The sequence below is a fragment of the Sceloporus undulatus genome, chromosome 8, assembly GCF_019175285.1.
Source record: "Sceloporus undulatus isolate JIND9_A2432 ecotype Alabama chromosome 8, SceUnd_v1.1, whole genome shotgun sequence".
NCBI classification, from domain to species: Eukaryota; Metazoa; Chordata; class Lepidosauria; order Squamata; family Phrynosomatidae; genus Sceloporus; species Sceloporus undulatus.
In genome coordinates this window covers 30744681-30762235 of record NC_056529.1, presented here as the reverse complement: position 1 = coordinate 30762235, position 17555 = coordinate 30744681, and the positions used below count along the sequence as shown (strand labels likewise).

At 41.3% G+C, this 17555-nt stretch overlaps 2 protein-coding genes across 2 annotated transcripts; one reads left to right on the top strand and one right to left on the bottom strand.

Annotated features, from left to right (window-relative positions):
- The first annotated feature begins 849 nt into the window (after positions 1–849).
- LOC121914437 (cytochrome b-c1 complex subunit 2, mitochondrial) lies at positions 850–11914 on the top strand. Its single transcript, XM_042437844.1, is given in 18 exon segments — positions 850–992; positions 1436–1505; positions 1508–1522; positions 1631–1667; positions 1670–1699; positions 1702–1743; positions 1746–1777; positions 2472–2536; positions 3944–4000; positions 4600–4724; positions 5205–5302; positions 5673–5730; positions 5842–5937; positions 6658–6857; positions 7691–7771; positions 9099–9175; positions 10968–11121; positions 11665–11914. Coding segments are annotated over 18 exon segments (1464 nt in total). The 3' UTR covers positions 11749–11914.
- Positions 11117–17320, bottom strand: PDZD9 (PDZ domain containing 9). Its single transcript, XM_042437843.1, has 4 exons — positions 17163–17320; positions 16174–16366; positions 12566–13371; positions 11117–11463 (listed from the first exon to the last, which is right to left on the bottom strand). The coding sequence occupies exons 1-3, from the start codon at positions 17269–17271 to the stop codon at positions 12855–12857; spliced, it is 819 nt and encodes a 272-aa protein (XP_042293777.1). The 5' UTR covers positions 17272–17320; the 3' UTR covers positions 11117–11463; positions 12566–12854.
- Positions 17321–17555: the final 235 nt, after the last annotated feature.

The following is a 17555-nucleotide window of genomic DNA, read 5'->3' as shown; positions in this document are numbered from 1 at the left end:
TCATGGTTTCCAGACCCTTCACCATTTTGGTCCCCTCCTTTGGACACATGGCTCCAGTTTCTCCACATCCTTTTTGAATGTGGCACCCAGAACTGACACAATATTATTTCAGGTGGGTCTGACCAGAGCTGAATACAGTGGCACTATGACTTCCCTTGATCTGGACACTATACTTCTATTGATGCAGCCTAGAATCGCATTGGCCTTGTTAGCTGTCGCATCACACTATTGACTCATGTTTAACTCCTAGACCCCTTCATACGTTGTCCTTAAGCCAGGTGTCTCCCATCCTATATCTATGCATTTCGTTTTCTTCCTAAGTGCCTTTCATTTCTCCATATTGAATTTCATTTTATTAGCTTTGACCCAGCCTTCTAGTTTATTTCTGGTCATTCTGAATGTCAATCCTCTCCTCTGGAGTATTAGCTATTCCTCCTAGTTTGGTGTTTCCTTTTCCAATCGAGCTCCTTGGCTGATTTCTAGTTAAGATTCTGGGTTTAAAAATAATTAACAATCTATAATCAATAATCTACATTGGACCAAACTCTTGACTGGAGCCTGGGACGCTCTAGGCACTCCAAGCCAGGCGAAAGCGGCCGTCTCTATGGTTTCGCATTGACCGGACTTTGCTTCTCAGCGACTGAAGTCTTTAATATAGTGCGCCTGGGACGCTCTAGGCGCTCCCAGCGAGGCATAGAAGGCGCAAGACTCTATGGTTTGGCGTTGGGAGGAGCAAGAGAAAGATGGAAGGAAGGGGTCCGCGCGGGGAGAGCACAGCATTTCCGCTTCCGCGCGGCCATTTTTCTTGGTTTTGTTGTCTGCCGGAGGGGAAGCGGGCGTTTAGAGGCGATGAGGCCCATCCCGGTGACGGCGGCGCGGTGCCTTTCGGTGAGTGAAGCCGAGTTGGCGGTGATGGGGAGCGGGAGAGCCGCCTGGCTTCGCGGGGAAGGAGCCGGAGGGGACCGGAGGAGACGGCGCTCCTTAGCGACCTTGTTCGGGCGTCCCAAGGAGGAAGGTTTTGGACTTCAGCTCCCATAATCCTGTCTATTGGCCGACGGGCTGAGGCTTCTGGGAAATGAAGTCCAAAAGCTCTTAAAGGGCGCACAGGTTGGGGGAGCCCTGTTAGAGAGAGATTGCAACGGTTTCCAAACTGTGTCCTTTAGAGAGTTTGGACTTCATCTCCCAGAAGCCTCAGCCAGTCGGCCAATAGACAGGGATTGTGGGGGCTGAAGTCAAAAACCCTTTAAGATTTCGTTGCATTACAAAAGCAGGGTGTGTGTGGTGTGTGTATACAACACAATTGTTTCCTTTTCTTACTGCTTTCCACTTTGAATACCAAGCATTACTGCCTTTTCTGTTGAGTCTTGATTGTGCTTTTTATTGCCATGGACTTTTTCTGGCTCTAACCTGTGATTCTCCCTGCTCTCTTCTTCAGAGAAGGTTTTATTCCCAAAATTGCACCTAAAGCTGAAGCTGCAGCAGCCGGACAAGCGCAAATACAGCGCACCCCCAGGAGCTTGAGGTTGGTCTAAAGTAGAAACTACATTGTGTTTTAATGGATCTAATAATCAGAAGATATCATGGAAGAGAAGTGTGATTTTTTAACTTGCCGTCTCCTCCCCGAATGCAGATTACAAAGCTACCCAATGGCTTGGTGATCGCCTCTTTGGAAACTACTCTCCGGTTTCAAGAATCGGTGTCTCGTCAAAGCAGGCAGCAGATATGAGTCCACCGCTAATTTGGGGCCTCTCACCTGCTCCGTCTTGCATCAAACCTGGTGGGTTTTCCTCTTTTCGTTTAGTCTTTTAAGATTGGATTCAGTGCTCGCTTAGAACTGTGACTCTAAAACCGGGAAGTGGAGGGAGTGTGCTACCTTAACCATGTGAGGCTTTAAAAGGCCTCTAATCAGGCCTGTGAACTCCCCCCCCCCCAAAGGCTTTGTGCTCCCCCTCACAAGCCTCCAGGGCAGTGGTTCCCAACCTGTGGGTCAGGAGCCCTTTGACCCTTTCATGGGGGCCGCCCTTGGAAAACTCCTATTTATTACAGTTATGAAGTAGCAACGAAAATAATTTCATGGGTTGGTCACCACAACAGTGAGACTGTATTAAAGGGTTTAGGAGGTTGGAACACTGCTCCAGAGGATGTCACTCCCAGTTTATCCCAGCGGAAGATTTTTATTCCAGAACAGCACTTTTTTGTGACCATCGGTTTAAAAAGGTCACCTGCATTCGAAAGAAAGAAGTGAGTATGGCTGGGACAGACTGCCTGAAAAGGGCGGTCTGCCGGCGGCCTTTTTCCTCCGAAGGGAAGCCACAGCGCCAAACCACAAAACTTCCCTGCAGAGGAAAAAGAACCCGAGAAAAGCAGGTTCTTCTTATTAAAATTCTTCATCAGCTAGATACAGGCTGAAGAGCTTTGTTGTGTTACTCACAACTGATGCTTAAAACGTTGTTGTTGTTGTTTTTTTGCAGACTACAAAAGGAGCCTCTTCCTTCAGGATAACCCGTGGCATTGAAGCTGTTGGAGGTAGCTTAAGGTTTGTAATTACCTGGATCTCTTGAATTTGTTACACAAAAAGCTGGAGTCCTAGGAGGGCACCCACAAATATTTAATAGGGGAATTAATTTAGCTCAAGTTAAAATATACCTTTGGCTGGGGCAGTGTTCAGCCTGGAATCTAACCCTTTGTTAACTGGTTCCGAATCACACCGAACTCCAGAGGCAATTCCAAGTAAGTTTTGTAGTTTTATTAATAAAATAATCAACACATGTATGCACACATGCTCTCACATGTGACGCAAGAACTAGCGAAGCAAAGGTGGGAGAAGGTGAAAAGTGGAGGCCTTGCTAACAGTGATATTGTACCAATCCTGAAGCTTGCCTCCAGTCGAGGGGCTCCTGGAATGGAGATTACTCAGTAGCTGCCATAGCTTGTAAAATAGCTGGCTTATTGAGGAATCTAGTAGAGATTGGACAGAGTTTCTGTCCTGCTTCAGACTAGCCCAAATTGCCAGTGTGCAGGTAGTGATATATATACTCAAAATCATATCCTGGGGCAGTAATCTTAGATTGAATGGATTACCTCACTGCTGAATGGTTTTCTCAAGGAAGAAGGATAGTTGGGAGATGGGGGGAAGTTCAAACAATTCATGGGAATATTTCAGACAAAGAAAATGCCTACTGGAGGAAAGCCCTTTGTCTGTGTATGCAAAACCACCTTGTCAGGTCAGAATCCCATCATCGCCCTCCATAGACAAAGATATTTTGCTGATGTCTTTGAGTAAGCTCATTGTGGTGGGTGCTCTTGCTTCCTCACATGCTTACAGCCAACCGGATTTCCAAATCTGGTATGGTCAAGTCTTCGCAATTGGGTTGCCTCTCAGACTGCTCTCCTCAGCATCCCTTTTAATATTAACTTGATATCAAATTTGAGAGGGGTGATTGGGTGGGGGCTGACCCTGGGGTAACAATTCTGTGGAATTGGCATTCCAGTTATGTATGGTAAGAAGAGCATACCTAAGGAGGGACCTTAATTACAAAGGCATACAGCAGATGGGGATGTTAACACCTCCAAAAATTGCTCTGATGTTTTTAATATAGATTTTTTGTTTCCACCATTTTAGTCAGTGTGGTTGATTTATGCACCTTTTTTTGAGAATGTTTCTCTGTAAAGTGCGATGTATATTGATTTTGCATTGTAATATAGACCAAAGTTTCAGTATCAGTACTGTTTAACTGCTGGTACTGCTATATAAGATAGAAGAGTAGTGCAACCAGTTATTAGACTAGGTCCTTTAATATGCCGGGGATAATGTGTTTAAAAGTTTAAAAAATGTAAAAGTTATGTAAGCGACTCCATAATAGAATTTAAACAAAGGACTTACTAAACGTTTGAAATCTTGTATGCTCTTCTGAAAGTGCCTTTTTAAAACATTCTTCTTTAGTGTGACTTCTACCAGAGAGAACATGGTTTATTCTGTTGAATGTTTACGTGACTATATGTAAGTATCCTTGTGGGTATCAAATCAGTTTTCAACACATTTTGCAAGCTTTCTGACCACTGAAGCTGCAAAATGTCATTACCTAATAATGTATTATTCTTTCTCTTGAACTGACCAGTCCCACTTAATCCTCAGTCACTTGACACAATCTTATTTTGTCAACCACTTTTCCAGAAAATCAGCAGCACTTATTTTCTTCATCCCAAGTACATTGCCTTTGTCAAGTTCCCCCAATTATGAGACAATTGTTGTTATCTGCCATTTAAGTGGGTCACACTAAAGTCTCTCCACATATTTGTGTACTCTCTAGTTACCTTTTGTATAAGCATTTGGAAAGACCTGCAGATGCAAAAGATTTTTTACATGTTTACTTCTGCTGCTAAAATTGGCACGTTAATGTACAAACTTGTCCCATCCATTTTTTTCTACTAGGGCTCCCATCAGCCCAAACCAGCGTGTTAATTGTTAACCCACTGGCCTTTTAAAAGTCTTACATTCTAGCACACCATTTTATCCTTGACATATCTTACACTTTGGGGACCCTCAGTTATTTTGAGTCTTCTCTAATATGTATATATTACTTTGCTTAATTTATTTAGTGATACTGTCCTGGAATATCTAATAAATGTCACTACGGCTCCAGAGTTCAGGCGCTGGGAAGTAGCTGATGCCAATCCCCGTTTAAGAATTGACAAGGCAGTTGCCTTTCAAAATCCTCAAGTAGGTAAGTGTTCCTCAGCTGCTAAACTCCCAACAGTAATTGTTAAGAACAAAGATAGAGAATCTTTTTTTTCCCTTTGTTATCAAGCAGAGGCAGAGCCCAAATGGTTACCCCTTTTCTCGCACTGACTTTTTCTCTTTTCTTCCATCATGGTGGGCTGTTGGGAGAAGGGGCAGATTTCCCTTGCCAGAACTGATTGTTTCCAGAAAGACTTTAACATTGGACTGGTTTGCATGTTGGACTATGGCTTTGGAGGACGGAGTCCGAATACCGTCTCAGCCTTGTAAACCCAGCCTCAGATGATGGCAGTGGCAAACTCTGAAGAAACCTGCCTAAGAAAGCCCTGTGTTAAGTTTGGCTTAGTGTTGTCATAAATCAGAAATGACTTAAAGGCACACAACAGCAGCAACAACAGCATAGTTTAATTATGAATACCTTTGAGTCATTTTTATAGTATAGGAAAGACCCTTCTTTTATGTGCAGGTCTCCTTGAAAACTTGCATGCAGCGGCTTATCGGAATGCCCTTGCCAATTCCTTATACTGTCCAGACTATATGATTGGAAAAATTACATCAGAACAGGTATGTCTGAATATCACTTGTTACAACGAAGCTATATCTAATTGTTCAGGATATTCTTTGGGGTGGGCTGTATGTGGCACCAAAAGAAATCTATTTATTTGTCCCTTTTCCTTTTAGATAATTAACATAGAATGGTGGCTTTAAAAATGGGATGAGACAGGGCCTTCAGAGGTGACATACTGCAGATGAGTTGTGGGAGCAGTAACTGGGGAGACTATTGTCTGTCTGCAATGCTGGTGGACTTCCCAGAGGCATCTGCTAAAAGTAGCTTGGTGGAATAATATATCTTTGGTCTGAGCCCATAAGATTCTTCTTACATTTTTAATCTATGGATACAGTATTAAAATGTGTATTGCTGTCTTCATCACAGCTGCACCATTTTGTACAGAACAACTTTACAAGTGCTCGGATGGCTCTAGTGGGACTAGGTATGTAAGCTGACCTCTTTGTCTTAAAGCTGTGCTGTATTATTTGGAATGCAGAATCCTCTTTGCCATAAACTCTGGGTTGTGCTCTCTGATTCAGATGTTGTCTTGCAGGTGTCAGCCACTCTGACCTGAAGCAAGTGGGAGAGCAGTTTTTAAATATTCGTAGTGGCTCTGGCTTATCTGGTGAGAAGGTCAAGTACCGTGGAGGTAAATGCATTGCATTGAGTTCTTCTCTGCTGATAGTGGTAGTGTTACTAAATTAGATCAATGAATACATTATGCCTACAAGCTGACTTCTTGTGAAAGCATCAATTGGCTTGCAAACCAATGTGGACCCTGACCTGCTGCCCAGACAAGAACCAAATTATAAGAATAGCTAGATATCAAGTATAACAGCTTTTCAAGGCATCTTTGAAAATCCTACTGTTACAACATATATGCAACAGCTCTACGTCAGTGTTTTGGGCCTCAAGATGCCTTGCCTCAACATACTTTGTGCCAAAGACATTAGATATTGAGTGAAGGTGTAATTGGGACCTTCTGAGAAAGTTTGGTGACATAAAAAGTTTTTCAGTTGTGTTCCAAGAATTCTGCTGTTCTTGGAAAGCATGTTGAAGAGTGTTCAGTGACTAAATTAGTAACCTTAGCCAAAATTCCCTGGAAGTACATTTGTCTGTCTTTGTTGATCTCTACAACTGTAGAGGAGTGCTAGGTATTTTTTTTTTAAAGGAAGCATGTACTAAGTGACAGGCAAATGCACAGTATGTTCTTTGCAGTGTTCACCACAGTCCTTTGCATCACATATGATTCATAGTGGGCTCAGCTCACCATTTGATGTAGTAATGTTAAAAAGCACACATATTAGTCCCAAGTGTTGATGCACAGTACCTTGAGTCATTTAAAATGCATCTTGTTACATTTTTGAAGGTGAAATCCGAGACCAGAATGGCCAAAGCCTGGTTCACGCTGCTGTAGTAGCAGAAGGAGCGGCCACAGGAAGCGCAGAGGCAAATGCATTTAGTGTCCTTCAACATATTCTTGGGGCAGGACCTCTTGTTAAGAGGGGAAGTAGAGTCACCAGTAAGCTTGTCCAAGGTGTTGCAAAGGCATCATCCATGCCTTTCGATGTAAGTACTTGAGCTTGTTTTGATTATTTTACAAAGGTGTGTGGGGAAGGAAAACATAGAGAAACAACATACCATGTATATTTTTTGGAATGGTTTGTGTATAAGATTTTCAGGTTGGGTGGCAAAACACACGTAGCATTTCTTCCACAGATCCCTTTAGAAAGAATGGGACTCTCATTGGCTACAAGTTCCCAATGGACTGTGACCCTACTTTCTGCAAGGGATGACACTCTTTAACTGTCTCATCCCTATACAGAGTAGTTGTAACACACTACCAGTTGATAATTAAGTATATACTTAAAATATTTTTAATACAAGCAGTTATGGAATGCAGAGAGGACATACAGTCTCAAAAACCGCATTCCCCTTTCTTTCATGCAGGAGGGAATACCTCTTCTTAGCTAATCCTAGAAAACATGTGCATCACAAAGTACAAAACTACAGTATTTGTTTATTTCAGAAGTATTTGTGTACAGCTTTAAATGCATTTAATCAAATGGAGTAACTAAAATGATATTAATCTACTAGGAACTTGTTAGAATTCAAAGACATAGCCATGTTAGTCTGGATCAGCATGCAAAGGTATTGTAACACCTTTGAGACTAACTGATAGAAAACTTGGTAGCATTAAGGAAGTAGACTCAAGTCTACAAATTTCTCTCCTGCTACCAACTTCTCTCTTTCAGTTAGTTTCAAGGATACTACAAGATCCCTTTGCACAGGAACTTGTTAGTTAGCTGTTGATTATATTTTGTATCCTAAACTAAAATAAAAGTCATTCTAGTCTATGTAAAGTCCAGTAGCTTTAAGTACCAAAAATACTTCTTTTATAGGCAGCAGCGTTTAATGTGAATTATGCGGATTCTGGACTCTTTGGCATTTATACCATTTCTCAGGCTTCTGTTGCTGGAGAGGTATGTTATCGATTAGTGTTGGTATTACTCAATTGAAGTTACCTGGAAATTTATTCAGGGTGCAAGTTTTGACAAGCATTCATTTCCTCTGCTTTATAATCTAAATAAAGGATGTGTTTCTGCCATTACAGAGATTTACTTTCAGGTGGGATATCCTAAAAGTAACAACAGTGCACTTTTGCTTAGCACAAAGGGATAGATGCACTCCTTCATGAAACCTCACGTAAACCTCATGTGATTGTAGCTGTAGGAACAAGTGAATCTAACTTGTGAAGGGACTCTAAATTGGTAATTGAGTACATGCTTCATCTGCTGCTGTTCCAGATTCAGTGCCTGATACCTCCTTGCAGTAAACTCTAGACTCTACAAAACTCACACAAAAAGCATGTTAATACATGACAGAGAAATCTAAATCAGAACATGAGCCTTTTGGTCCCTATGACATAGTTTGGGCTTCTTTGTCACATACTACGAACAGAGTTGCATAAAACATTGTAACACCAGTTTACTCTTAAAAGAACTGGACTTTTTTTGTTATGTCACCTTGGAATCCTAGAATTCAAGAGTGGGATATTTACATAAACCCATTCTTCAAAAAGAAATGGAAAAGCTAGCATGCTTTTCTTCCCAACAATTCAGACCTGAGTAGGCAAACATTATTAGCTAAATGTGGATGTGGGTTTTTTGGTTTTGGAAGATTACAGTTAGTGGCTGCTGTTGGCTTGTGATTAGAATCTAAGGCTCAGTTCAGGTGCCAGGCATGGCCAGTCTTAAGCTTACAGGTCCCAACCCCCTTCTCTTTTTGTAGACAAGAAGGTGAAGTTTTTCATCTTAAATTAACAATTGCTGTCTGAACTTTGGGACATTCTGGTTTGTTAAATTACAGTCAGTGGAAACAGGCCAGGACCTGAAACCATGGTTTGGTCTTGACTTCCCTCCCTATTGTCCATAGTCCATAGTTTGTTTGAAAGTACAGTTCCTCAAGTGCACATTTAATTTGTGATTGCTATAAAATGAGAAAGCTTTCAGTCTCATTGCAGACAATAAAGAGGATATGGCAGGGGTAAGGAGATGAACTGTGGCTTCCCTTTGTATCTGAATCAAGCTTAGACCAGATGTGTTACTAAATAAGGACATGTTTAAGTTGCAGAACTAAAAATAACTTTTAATAGTTAGCTTCTGTCACAAAGACCTTCTATATTGTGGTTCTGTGTTGTCTAGCTATCTTTTGTAGTTCAATGAAAGGAGGTTTTGGCACTTGGGAGTGGACAGGGTAATTGAAACCGCTGAAGATAGAAGTAAAATAGATTTGTATTTTTGAATCAAGGTAATCAAAGCTGCTTTAGGCCAAGTGAAGGCTATTTCCCAGGGTGGAGTCACCGATGCAGAAGTCACAAGAGCCAAGTAAGTTGCCTTTCAGAACTATGTTTGTGATGAAACTATGACTTGATCATAGTCCAGAAATGCCAAATCAATTATAATTGTCCTCTTCTCTCACTTCTGGCAAACCTTCCTCATATTCAAGAATGATGGTGCATGCACTTTGAATTATTAAGTTAAAGTAAAAATGAAATACTTTCAATTCTTGAAAGTATAAAAATGTGCTAACCACTCAAGTCAAATAAAGAGCGTATTGAAATATTCAGAGAGGGCACCACACTTCAGTGGTCAAGTTTATGCATGCATTCCTTGTAATTTCTTGTTATAAAAGATCAGGTAGCAAATGATGGGTAAGGCATTATTTGCTGTATACCTTGAACTGCCAATGTCATTAGACTCTTTTGGACTATATGGACATAGAGGCAAATTACTATCCAAAGACTGTGTAACCCCTCTAAGAAAAGCAATGGGATACTCAGGTGTATGTAAAACCAGTTTATTCTTGTATCTTCCACATCTATTGAACTATTACATTTTACATGATTTTAAAAACTACATGATCAGAATATTTTATCTTGAAACTGTTTCTCAGCCACTTTTACTCCCAATGGTTGCATTAGATTTTCTTCCCTGTCTTGTGGCTTTCCCATGATGTCAATGATGATCACTTTAAATTAAGCTGTATGCTACGGGTATGTTTGAATTGCACAAAAGAGTGCTTATCAAAAACAAATGGATGACAGCTCTTTGTACTTCTGACCTGTTCTTAGCCCATCTATTGTTTTGCTTCCTTTTTGAATAGTTTGCAGTCCAGTGCAATCCAATGCATTAAAATGGAAAACCCATCCTAAATGCTTGATAGCTGCATGCCTGATACCATATCAGTTGTATTGTCTTCCTCCAAAGTGCTGCTTCCATTGTTGGGAGTGTCTGGGCATCTTAAGAGAAGCTGTTTCGAAGGGGTTTTAGAGAAACAAGTGTTTTGGAGATGTGAGGTGAAGCCAACAGTTGTAGTAGAAACAAAAGGAGAGCTAGGTATAATAAGCATGTTATAGCAAAACCTACAAAGTCCTGTGACATCTTAAAGATTAGCAAAGTTTGTTGTAACATTAGCTTTTCGTAACCCCATCTGCGTTACATCTCATGCAAGAAATAAAAGAGCATAATTTCTTCTCTTGTGATTGAAGCAGTGTGGCAACCTGTGGAACAGAAACAAAATTAGTTTTGTTTTTAGGATCACCTCCTTTTTATTGGCTCTAAGAGTTGTGGACAGACCACTGTAACCAAGAGTCAGCCTGCTTTCTGTGTTGCTTGCCAGATTGAAAACCTAGGCCTGATATAGATGGGCACTTTGTGCCGGCCTGTGGGTCGAGTTAGGGCACAGCGTCCCAGGGCGTCATTTTGGCGCACACCATCATGACGTCCTTCCGGGGCTGCATCCGCATATCCCAGCACCAAAGGGGTGTCATAAAGCTGTGCCACTTCGGATATGGTGCCCCTTGGTGGGCACAAAAAGGAGCCGCTTTTTTGTGCTCCTTTTTGCTCTCTCCAGAAGCGGGATCAGTATGAGGTTGTCGCAGCCCCAATCTGGCCAGGAAAGGGGTGGCTGCAGTCTGTAGACCCCCTTAATCCTCTAATTTGTAATCCTGGTTTGTTTGTTTTTTAACTAAGAGATTTCCCTATTTCTGTATGGAACCTCAAATGTGTTAGCTACAGCAGATTTTCATGTTTCAGAAAGCGCATAGAAATGACCATTATATTTATAAATGAGAAAACATTGCTGAACTCACCTTTTGTTCTCCCAAACCCTTGACAGAAACCAACTGAAGGCAGCTTTCCTGATGTCTATTGAGTCCTCAGAAGGTTTACTTGATGAAATTGGCTCCCAGGCACTTGCATCTGGCACATATGCATCACCAGCCACTGTAGTTGAGAAAATTGATGCTGTGGCCGCCGCTGATGTTGTGAATGTAAGTTGTGTGCCAGTAGATAACGTTAAAACATATCAGCAATAGAATTCTGTCTCTGGATTTAGAAAATGGGGAAGTAGGAGCTGCTCTGTGGCATTAACAAAATAAGCGTTCTACTTCTTGAGTCATCAGTTGAGGCCTTGCAGTTTGTACTCATAACTTCAGAAACAAATTGAATAGCTTCCAGGGACAGTTTTCAAATTCGTCAGATGCCTATGCTGTTAATTTGGGGGCATCAAGTGAAAATGTTTTTGCCCACCCTTTAGTGGTATTTGGGTGCTTAGTGTCCTTAAATGGTGGGTGTGCTTCTCACTTTTATACTTGTTAGGTTCCTTTGAAAACCTACATTGGGTAGAAAGATGAGAGTATAATTATTATAAATGAAAATTAATATTGATTTTGATGTACTAAGATTGCTCTATCTGTAAACTACACAGTTTATTTGATATTGCTCAGTAATAGTGATTTTTCTGTCACATGTTCCTTCTACTTTGTTGAATGTTAGCATTTCCTCATCTGCAATCTTTCTGTTTCATTTTCCAGGCTGCAAAAAAATTTGCAAGTGGAAAGAAGTCTATGGCAGCTAGTGGAGACTTGGCACAGACCCCTTTTGTTGATGAGTTATAAGAAATAACAGGTGAGGGGCAACTTCAAAATAAACTCTTCTGAGGCAGTTGCATTTACTGCTGTTATCATCCCATATTATTTATAAGAGCCTAGTGTTCTGGATTTGTAGATTACCATGTCAATTGACACAAATGGAATAAAGTACATTGCTCATGCTCTTACAGGAGTCCTAGCCTCTTTGTGTCATCTGTACTTCTAGCATTTTTTTATGGTAGAATATGATCCTTATCATGGAGTAAAGACGTTTGAACAGAATCCTGAGAATCTATGCATTCTGTAGTGATCTGGAAGGTTCCTGGTGATAAAGAACTGATCTTGCATCAGGGAGACCTAGATGAAAGCCTCATCCTTGCTACAGTTTACTGGACTGCCTTGGGAATCACATTCCATCCCAGTGGATGTTTGGCCTTTACTCCTATTTTGCTTCCCTGTTATGTGCCCTCAAATCACTTCCAGATTATGGCTAATCTTAGAGGAAGTTTGCTCTTGCCTTCCTCTGAGGCTTAGAGAATGTGACTTGGCCAAAGTCAGCCAGTGAATTTCTGTGGAGCTTTACAAAATGTAAAACACCACTGTGTTTGTTTTTTGTTCTGAAAGAGAACAAAATCAGAGAAGCAGCAATTTTATATCACTGGGAGAACTTTGGCCAACACAGTTCTTGTACACAATTTGACAACTATATGGCTACAAAAGAGGCCAACAGCAGTACAACGTACATATATAGACTTTTGAAATGTGATGCATTTTTTGAAGTTACAAAATTAGAGTTCATTTTTAAGTTCCTTAGAATTATTTTGTAGTTAAAGCTATCACTTACCTCTAAAATTGGAAGACAGTTGCATTCTGATCTTTCTTGTATCTTGCTTGTATTTTGTAGCTTGTCTAGTAGACTTTGAAAAACATGATGTCTGTAAGACTGTAGTCCCCATCCCCCCTTCTGCAATTGTCTCTTCCTTCTGCCTCCTCAGTCCCTTGTTTCAAAAACCAGATTTTCAGATCATTAAACAGATGAATCAGATTTTCAAGTGCAGGGTAGCAAGTGTGAGAAAGAATCCAGTCAGAGAAACCCAGTTCCTGGAAGTGCAAAACTGGAGCCGTTCTCCTGTCTATTCAAATTCATAAGCAACATTTTCAAGCCAAAATGCGTCAGAAACAGAAGAGGAAGATGACGCTGATGCCTCAGCATCATGTTTTGACATAATCCAGTATGGTGAAGAAGATGTTAAATATGAAGTTGAAGTGTCAACATCGCTTTTGTCTTCAAAACCTTTATGGATCATGATGTCACAACCAATGTCTGAACCCACAGTAAATGTGTATGTTTTCCTTTCAAAGATATGCCAGTCTTTAGAGATCCATTTTGGTTGATTTGAAGGCTCAAAGGAAAGTGACTGTACAGCTTTAACATTGGGGAAAGTCTCTGCGTGTACAGTTCTGCTACTGAAAGGAGCACCTGTGACTCCGGTTCGAGTGAAAATGCCATCCTCATCAAAGCAGACCATATGGCCTCCGCCAACAACATTGTCATCTTCGCTGTCATTCTCACGTGGAATGTGATCACTTACAAGCTCTTCGGAGCCTTCGCTACTTGTCCAGGCTTCTTCACTGGCACAGCTTGATGTCCTAAAATTTACAATGCAATGAGTTTTAGAAAGTAATGGTTCCCAAAAGACAGGTCCTGTCTAAATCAGAGTTATGGAGATAACATGTTCAGTTTTTCAGGTTACATATTCTTCCTTGCCTGCTTGTCTCTTTCACCTGGGTGACAATAGAGTGAAACCCAAGATACATGGATTCCTCTTTTCACCTAGCCAGAGAGATGCATCTTTGACCTATAAAAAGTTGGTGAGGAATTGTAGGTTGGCAGAACACATGCTTTTCATTCAAACGTCCAAGCTTCAGTCCCGGCCATCTCCAGTTAAAAGGAACAGGCAGCAACTGATATGAAAGACCATTGCTTGAGACCCGCTTAAAACCGTGGACTGACAATACTAAGTTCGGAAGCTAACAATCTCAGCTGATCGGAACAACTTCTCATGATCCTAACTTTCCAACCACCTTTCCCAACAGATGACATTACAATAATTTCTAGTGATCCAAAATATAATAGACTAAACCCAGAAATGTAACACATTTTAACACTTGAAATCTACAATCCACATGCTTACAACCTACACTCACCTTGTGAGACTCAGCAAAGTGTGACCCTGGGCCTCATGCCATTGCTTTTTCCAACCCTCAACTGCTCCAACTACCCTTTCCTGTTAAAGGGCAAATCCATTCCTAGGTGCCAGGAATTCACCTTCTAAATTTGTTAGAAGGCCTCCACTGTTCATTGTCAGAAATTCTCAGTGGCAGTTCACATGCCCTTGGGAGGACCTGGGATGAAAGATTCATCGCCAAAACCCAGCAGAGTTGTCTATCCTTTTTATAAGATCACTGACATCCTGAAATGGTTGCATTGTCAGGTTTCCTTTATAAATAAGTTGCAAGGAACACAATTTTGTTTTACATTTGGTGGTTCAGTTTCTCTCAGGCCTGGAGAGTGCTTGGGTAGATGGCACTGATAAACCTCTAAGTTCAGTACACTATGCCTGGCACCTGGGAGTATTCCAGAGTCCTCTATGGGCCTCCCATGAGGGATACTATCAGCTTCCTCTTCTGATCCTCCTCCTGGATACTTCTGGCCCACTTTGTCTGGGAAAGAAGCTATGTGCAGCATAGCTCCACTGTTGCAGCCCTTTGCCAAGTACCTCCACCTTCTGAACTGATAAGAAGGTGTGGCATGGCACTTCATCTCTGAAATCCTGTTCCTCGTCTTTAAACAGAGGCTGGATGGCCATCTGTCAGGGATGCTTTGATTGAGATTTCCTGCATGGCAGGGGGTTGGACTGGATGGTCCTTGCCAACTCTATGATTCTAATAACAATATTAACACACAACAGTGTAGTGTGTTGCTAAAATGGTGTTGCCTTCTTTTAACTAATTTTGGGCTCATGTTTTTATGCCATTGAAAGAAGTGGAAACTGCAATGTAGGGTTCCCACTTATTTTTCTCAGTTTACGTTTCTCAAGCCTGCCCCATTTTTGTGCAAGTCTGTATATTCCTCAGCAGAGAAGCTGCATGGGTAGAGCATTCTGGGGGTCAGACAGTGTGTTTTGCCATGCATTGCAAAAGAGAGGTGCCTGAAGTTTATTTTAAAGGATTGAATAATCATTGCAAACAATGGATTAAGATTAAGAGCTCCATGTCAGTGGCAAAACTCATGCCTCTGGTAGGATCAGAGAAGATCTTTGTCTGAAACATGAGAACCACAGAAAAGGAGGGTAGACAACATGAACTAGATGAATTGTCTAACAGCTTCCAGTTTTCCTGTTTGATCAGAATGCTTTAAAAGAAAACTGAGTTCAGTCAAGGTATCTTACTAGGAACTGCCTCCAATTTTTGAAGAATACAGCTGCTGATCTTCTCTTCTGCCAGCCTAGCTTTCCATTACTTGTTTTCTCCGCTCCTTATGTAATTTAACAATGCAATTCTTTGGAGATGGAGAAAAAAACACAACAACATCTGTTTTATATAATAAATGTCCACATTAATCACTAGGATAGGAAGGCCTGTTGAATATAAATTAATTCCACAGATTGTTTGGGAAAAGCTAGTACTGTGCTACTGCATGTTTTGAGAATGAGGCTTCGATGGATTCTGACACCATAAAATTTAGTTTAAATAAAGCAGAGGTTGCAACAAAGACAGGCACTCTTTGCAAAAATGACCTCCCCTGGAACCCATTCTGACTGCTGTTCCTCCTTCCATAACTCAGCAGCTTGGGATGTGGGGGACCATTGTACCTTGACTTCACTCCTACAGTTGCCAGGTTTATGAGGAAAGGTCTGCCTTTTTGTTCTGCTGACTTCATGAAACATACAGAGAATCAGAGTTGGAAGAGACCACAAGGGCCATTCATTCCAGCCCCCTGCCATGCAGGAACTCTCAATCGAATAATTCCCAACAGATCGACTTTAACCAAAAGTCACACTGAAGGACCTAGAGATACCTAGAGAGAACACTCCACTAGGCCTTTGGAGTTCCTCCAGCGCAATTCTGTGGTCAATGTCTGGCAGATGCTGACCACAGAATTGCACTGGAGGACCTAGAGATTCCTGTACAGGTGTTCCTTTAGGTAAAAACATAGCGCTTTTGTTATTTGTGGTTTTCCCACATTCATGGGGGTCCTGTAACCCCAGAGAATGTGGAGGGACGACTATTTGCAAAAGATACAGGGACAAAGATCTCTATTCCAGCACCTACTTAAATTTTTCCCCTTCAAGAAATGTTGCCATTAGATAGTTCAGCTGTTATCTCCAATAGTGCCCCATGTGCTGTTCAGGACCTTCAAATTCCAATCAAGAACGTACAGATTCTTACTCTTCTATTTCAGGTCCCTTTCTTTCAGGGATGTTGTTGAAGGCAGTTTCCCATCTGCTTGGCAACTTCATGAAATCTCTGTAAACCTGGATCTGTAGAACCGTACCAACAGGAGTTGTGTGCAAAAGTTGCCTTAGCTCTCGCAGCGTCCACCCCAAGACATTCGCATGTCCAATCTTAAGCAAGGTATCACCTGTGAAGAAAAGAGAAAGACTTCCAAATAATATAGCAGTTGCAGAATCAGTTTTGGTTACAAAGATGACACTGAGGATCAAAGATGGCTGTTAAATTTGTCGTTGAGAATGCTAGCAACCATTTCTTTGTCAGGAAGATTGCAAGATCATAGCTCAAGAGGGACACTTGAGATTAATAGGATTCAGCAGCTTAGAGATGGTCTCCTGAAGTCTCTGTTCTTGAATGACAGACCATCTCCAAGTTTCACAGCAGTGATGGGGAATGTGCATCTTCCCAGATGTTGGGCTACATAAGTTCTCTTTCCATCTCTGTTGGGTGACATTCTTTTAGTTGAGTGGAAGAGGCAGAGAAAAAAGAAGGTGTCAGTTTTAGGGAGTGGGAAATCTTGAGCTGCTTTATATATAGGCTATATACTAATCTAGCTAGTCAATAGTTCAAGTAGAAAAGAAATCTTTATCTCATCATCTTTCAAAAGAAAGTTGAGAGAGCAAGAAGATGGGAACAGCTCAGTTGAAACTCTTTGAGAGAATGGTTAGTTTGAATGAGAGAGCGGTAGGAGTTTGCATGCAGGAATTCCCTATCTATGTAAGGAGGGGGAAAGAGAATGCAAAAACCTTTTAACAGATTTGGCCTTTACTAAGGAAGAGGTGCACATGGGAGACAAGCTCTTCGAAAAGTGTGCCATAAAAACCCAAACAAAGGCCCTCCCACAGGAGATGTCTCCAACATGAAAGAAGAGCATCTTTCTCAAGAGCTAGAATATTTGGAGCATGTTTCTGTATTTTTCTCCTTACCTGCCTGGAGCTTTCCATCTCTTTCTGCTGCACTTTTCTCTACTAGGCCTGATATCTGGATATAGGGCCCATTCTGAATGAGGATCAGGCCTAATCCGTCCTCTTCCATTTGTATGTTTGTCTTAATTGTTGTGCTTAAAGTATGTTCAGATTCGTCCATTTCTGAATATTCATCTAAACAATAAAAAGGAAAGGCCTTAACCGTTGAAGGGAAGTTGCATTTCTATTTTCTACTCAGCATAGTAATCCACCAAGCCCATCATGCCCAGTTCTGCAATATAATTTCTCTCTGGCCTACACAGGGAAATACATGCAAGCACATTTTAAAATGCATCACATTTATACCTGCCCTTTTAAAGAGCCCTGGTTCCCTCCCCATTCACTACACAACAA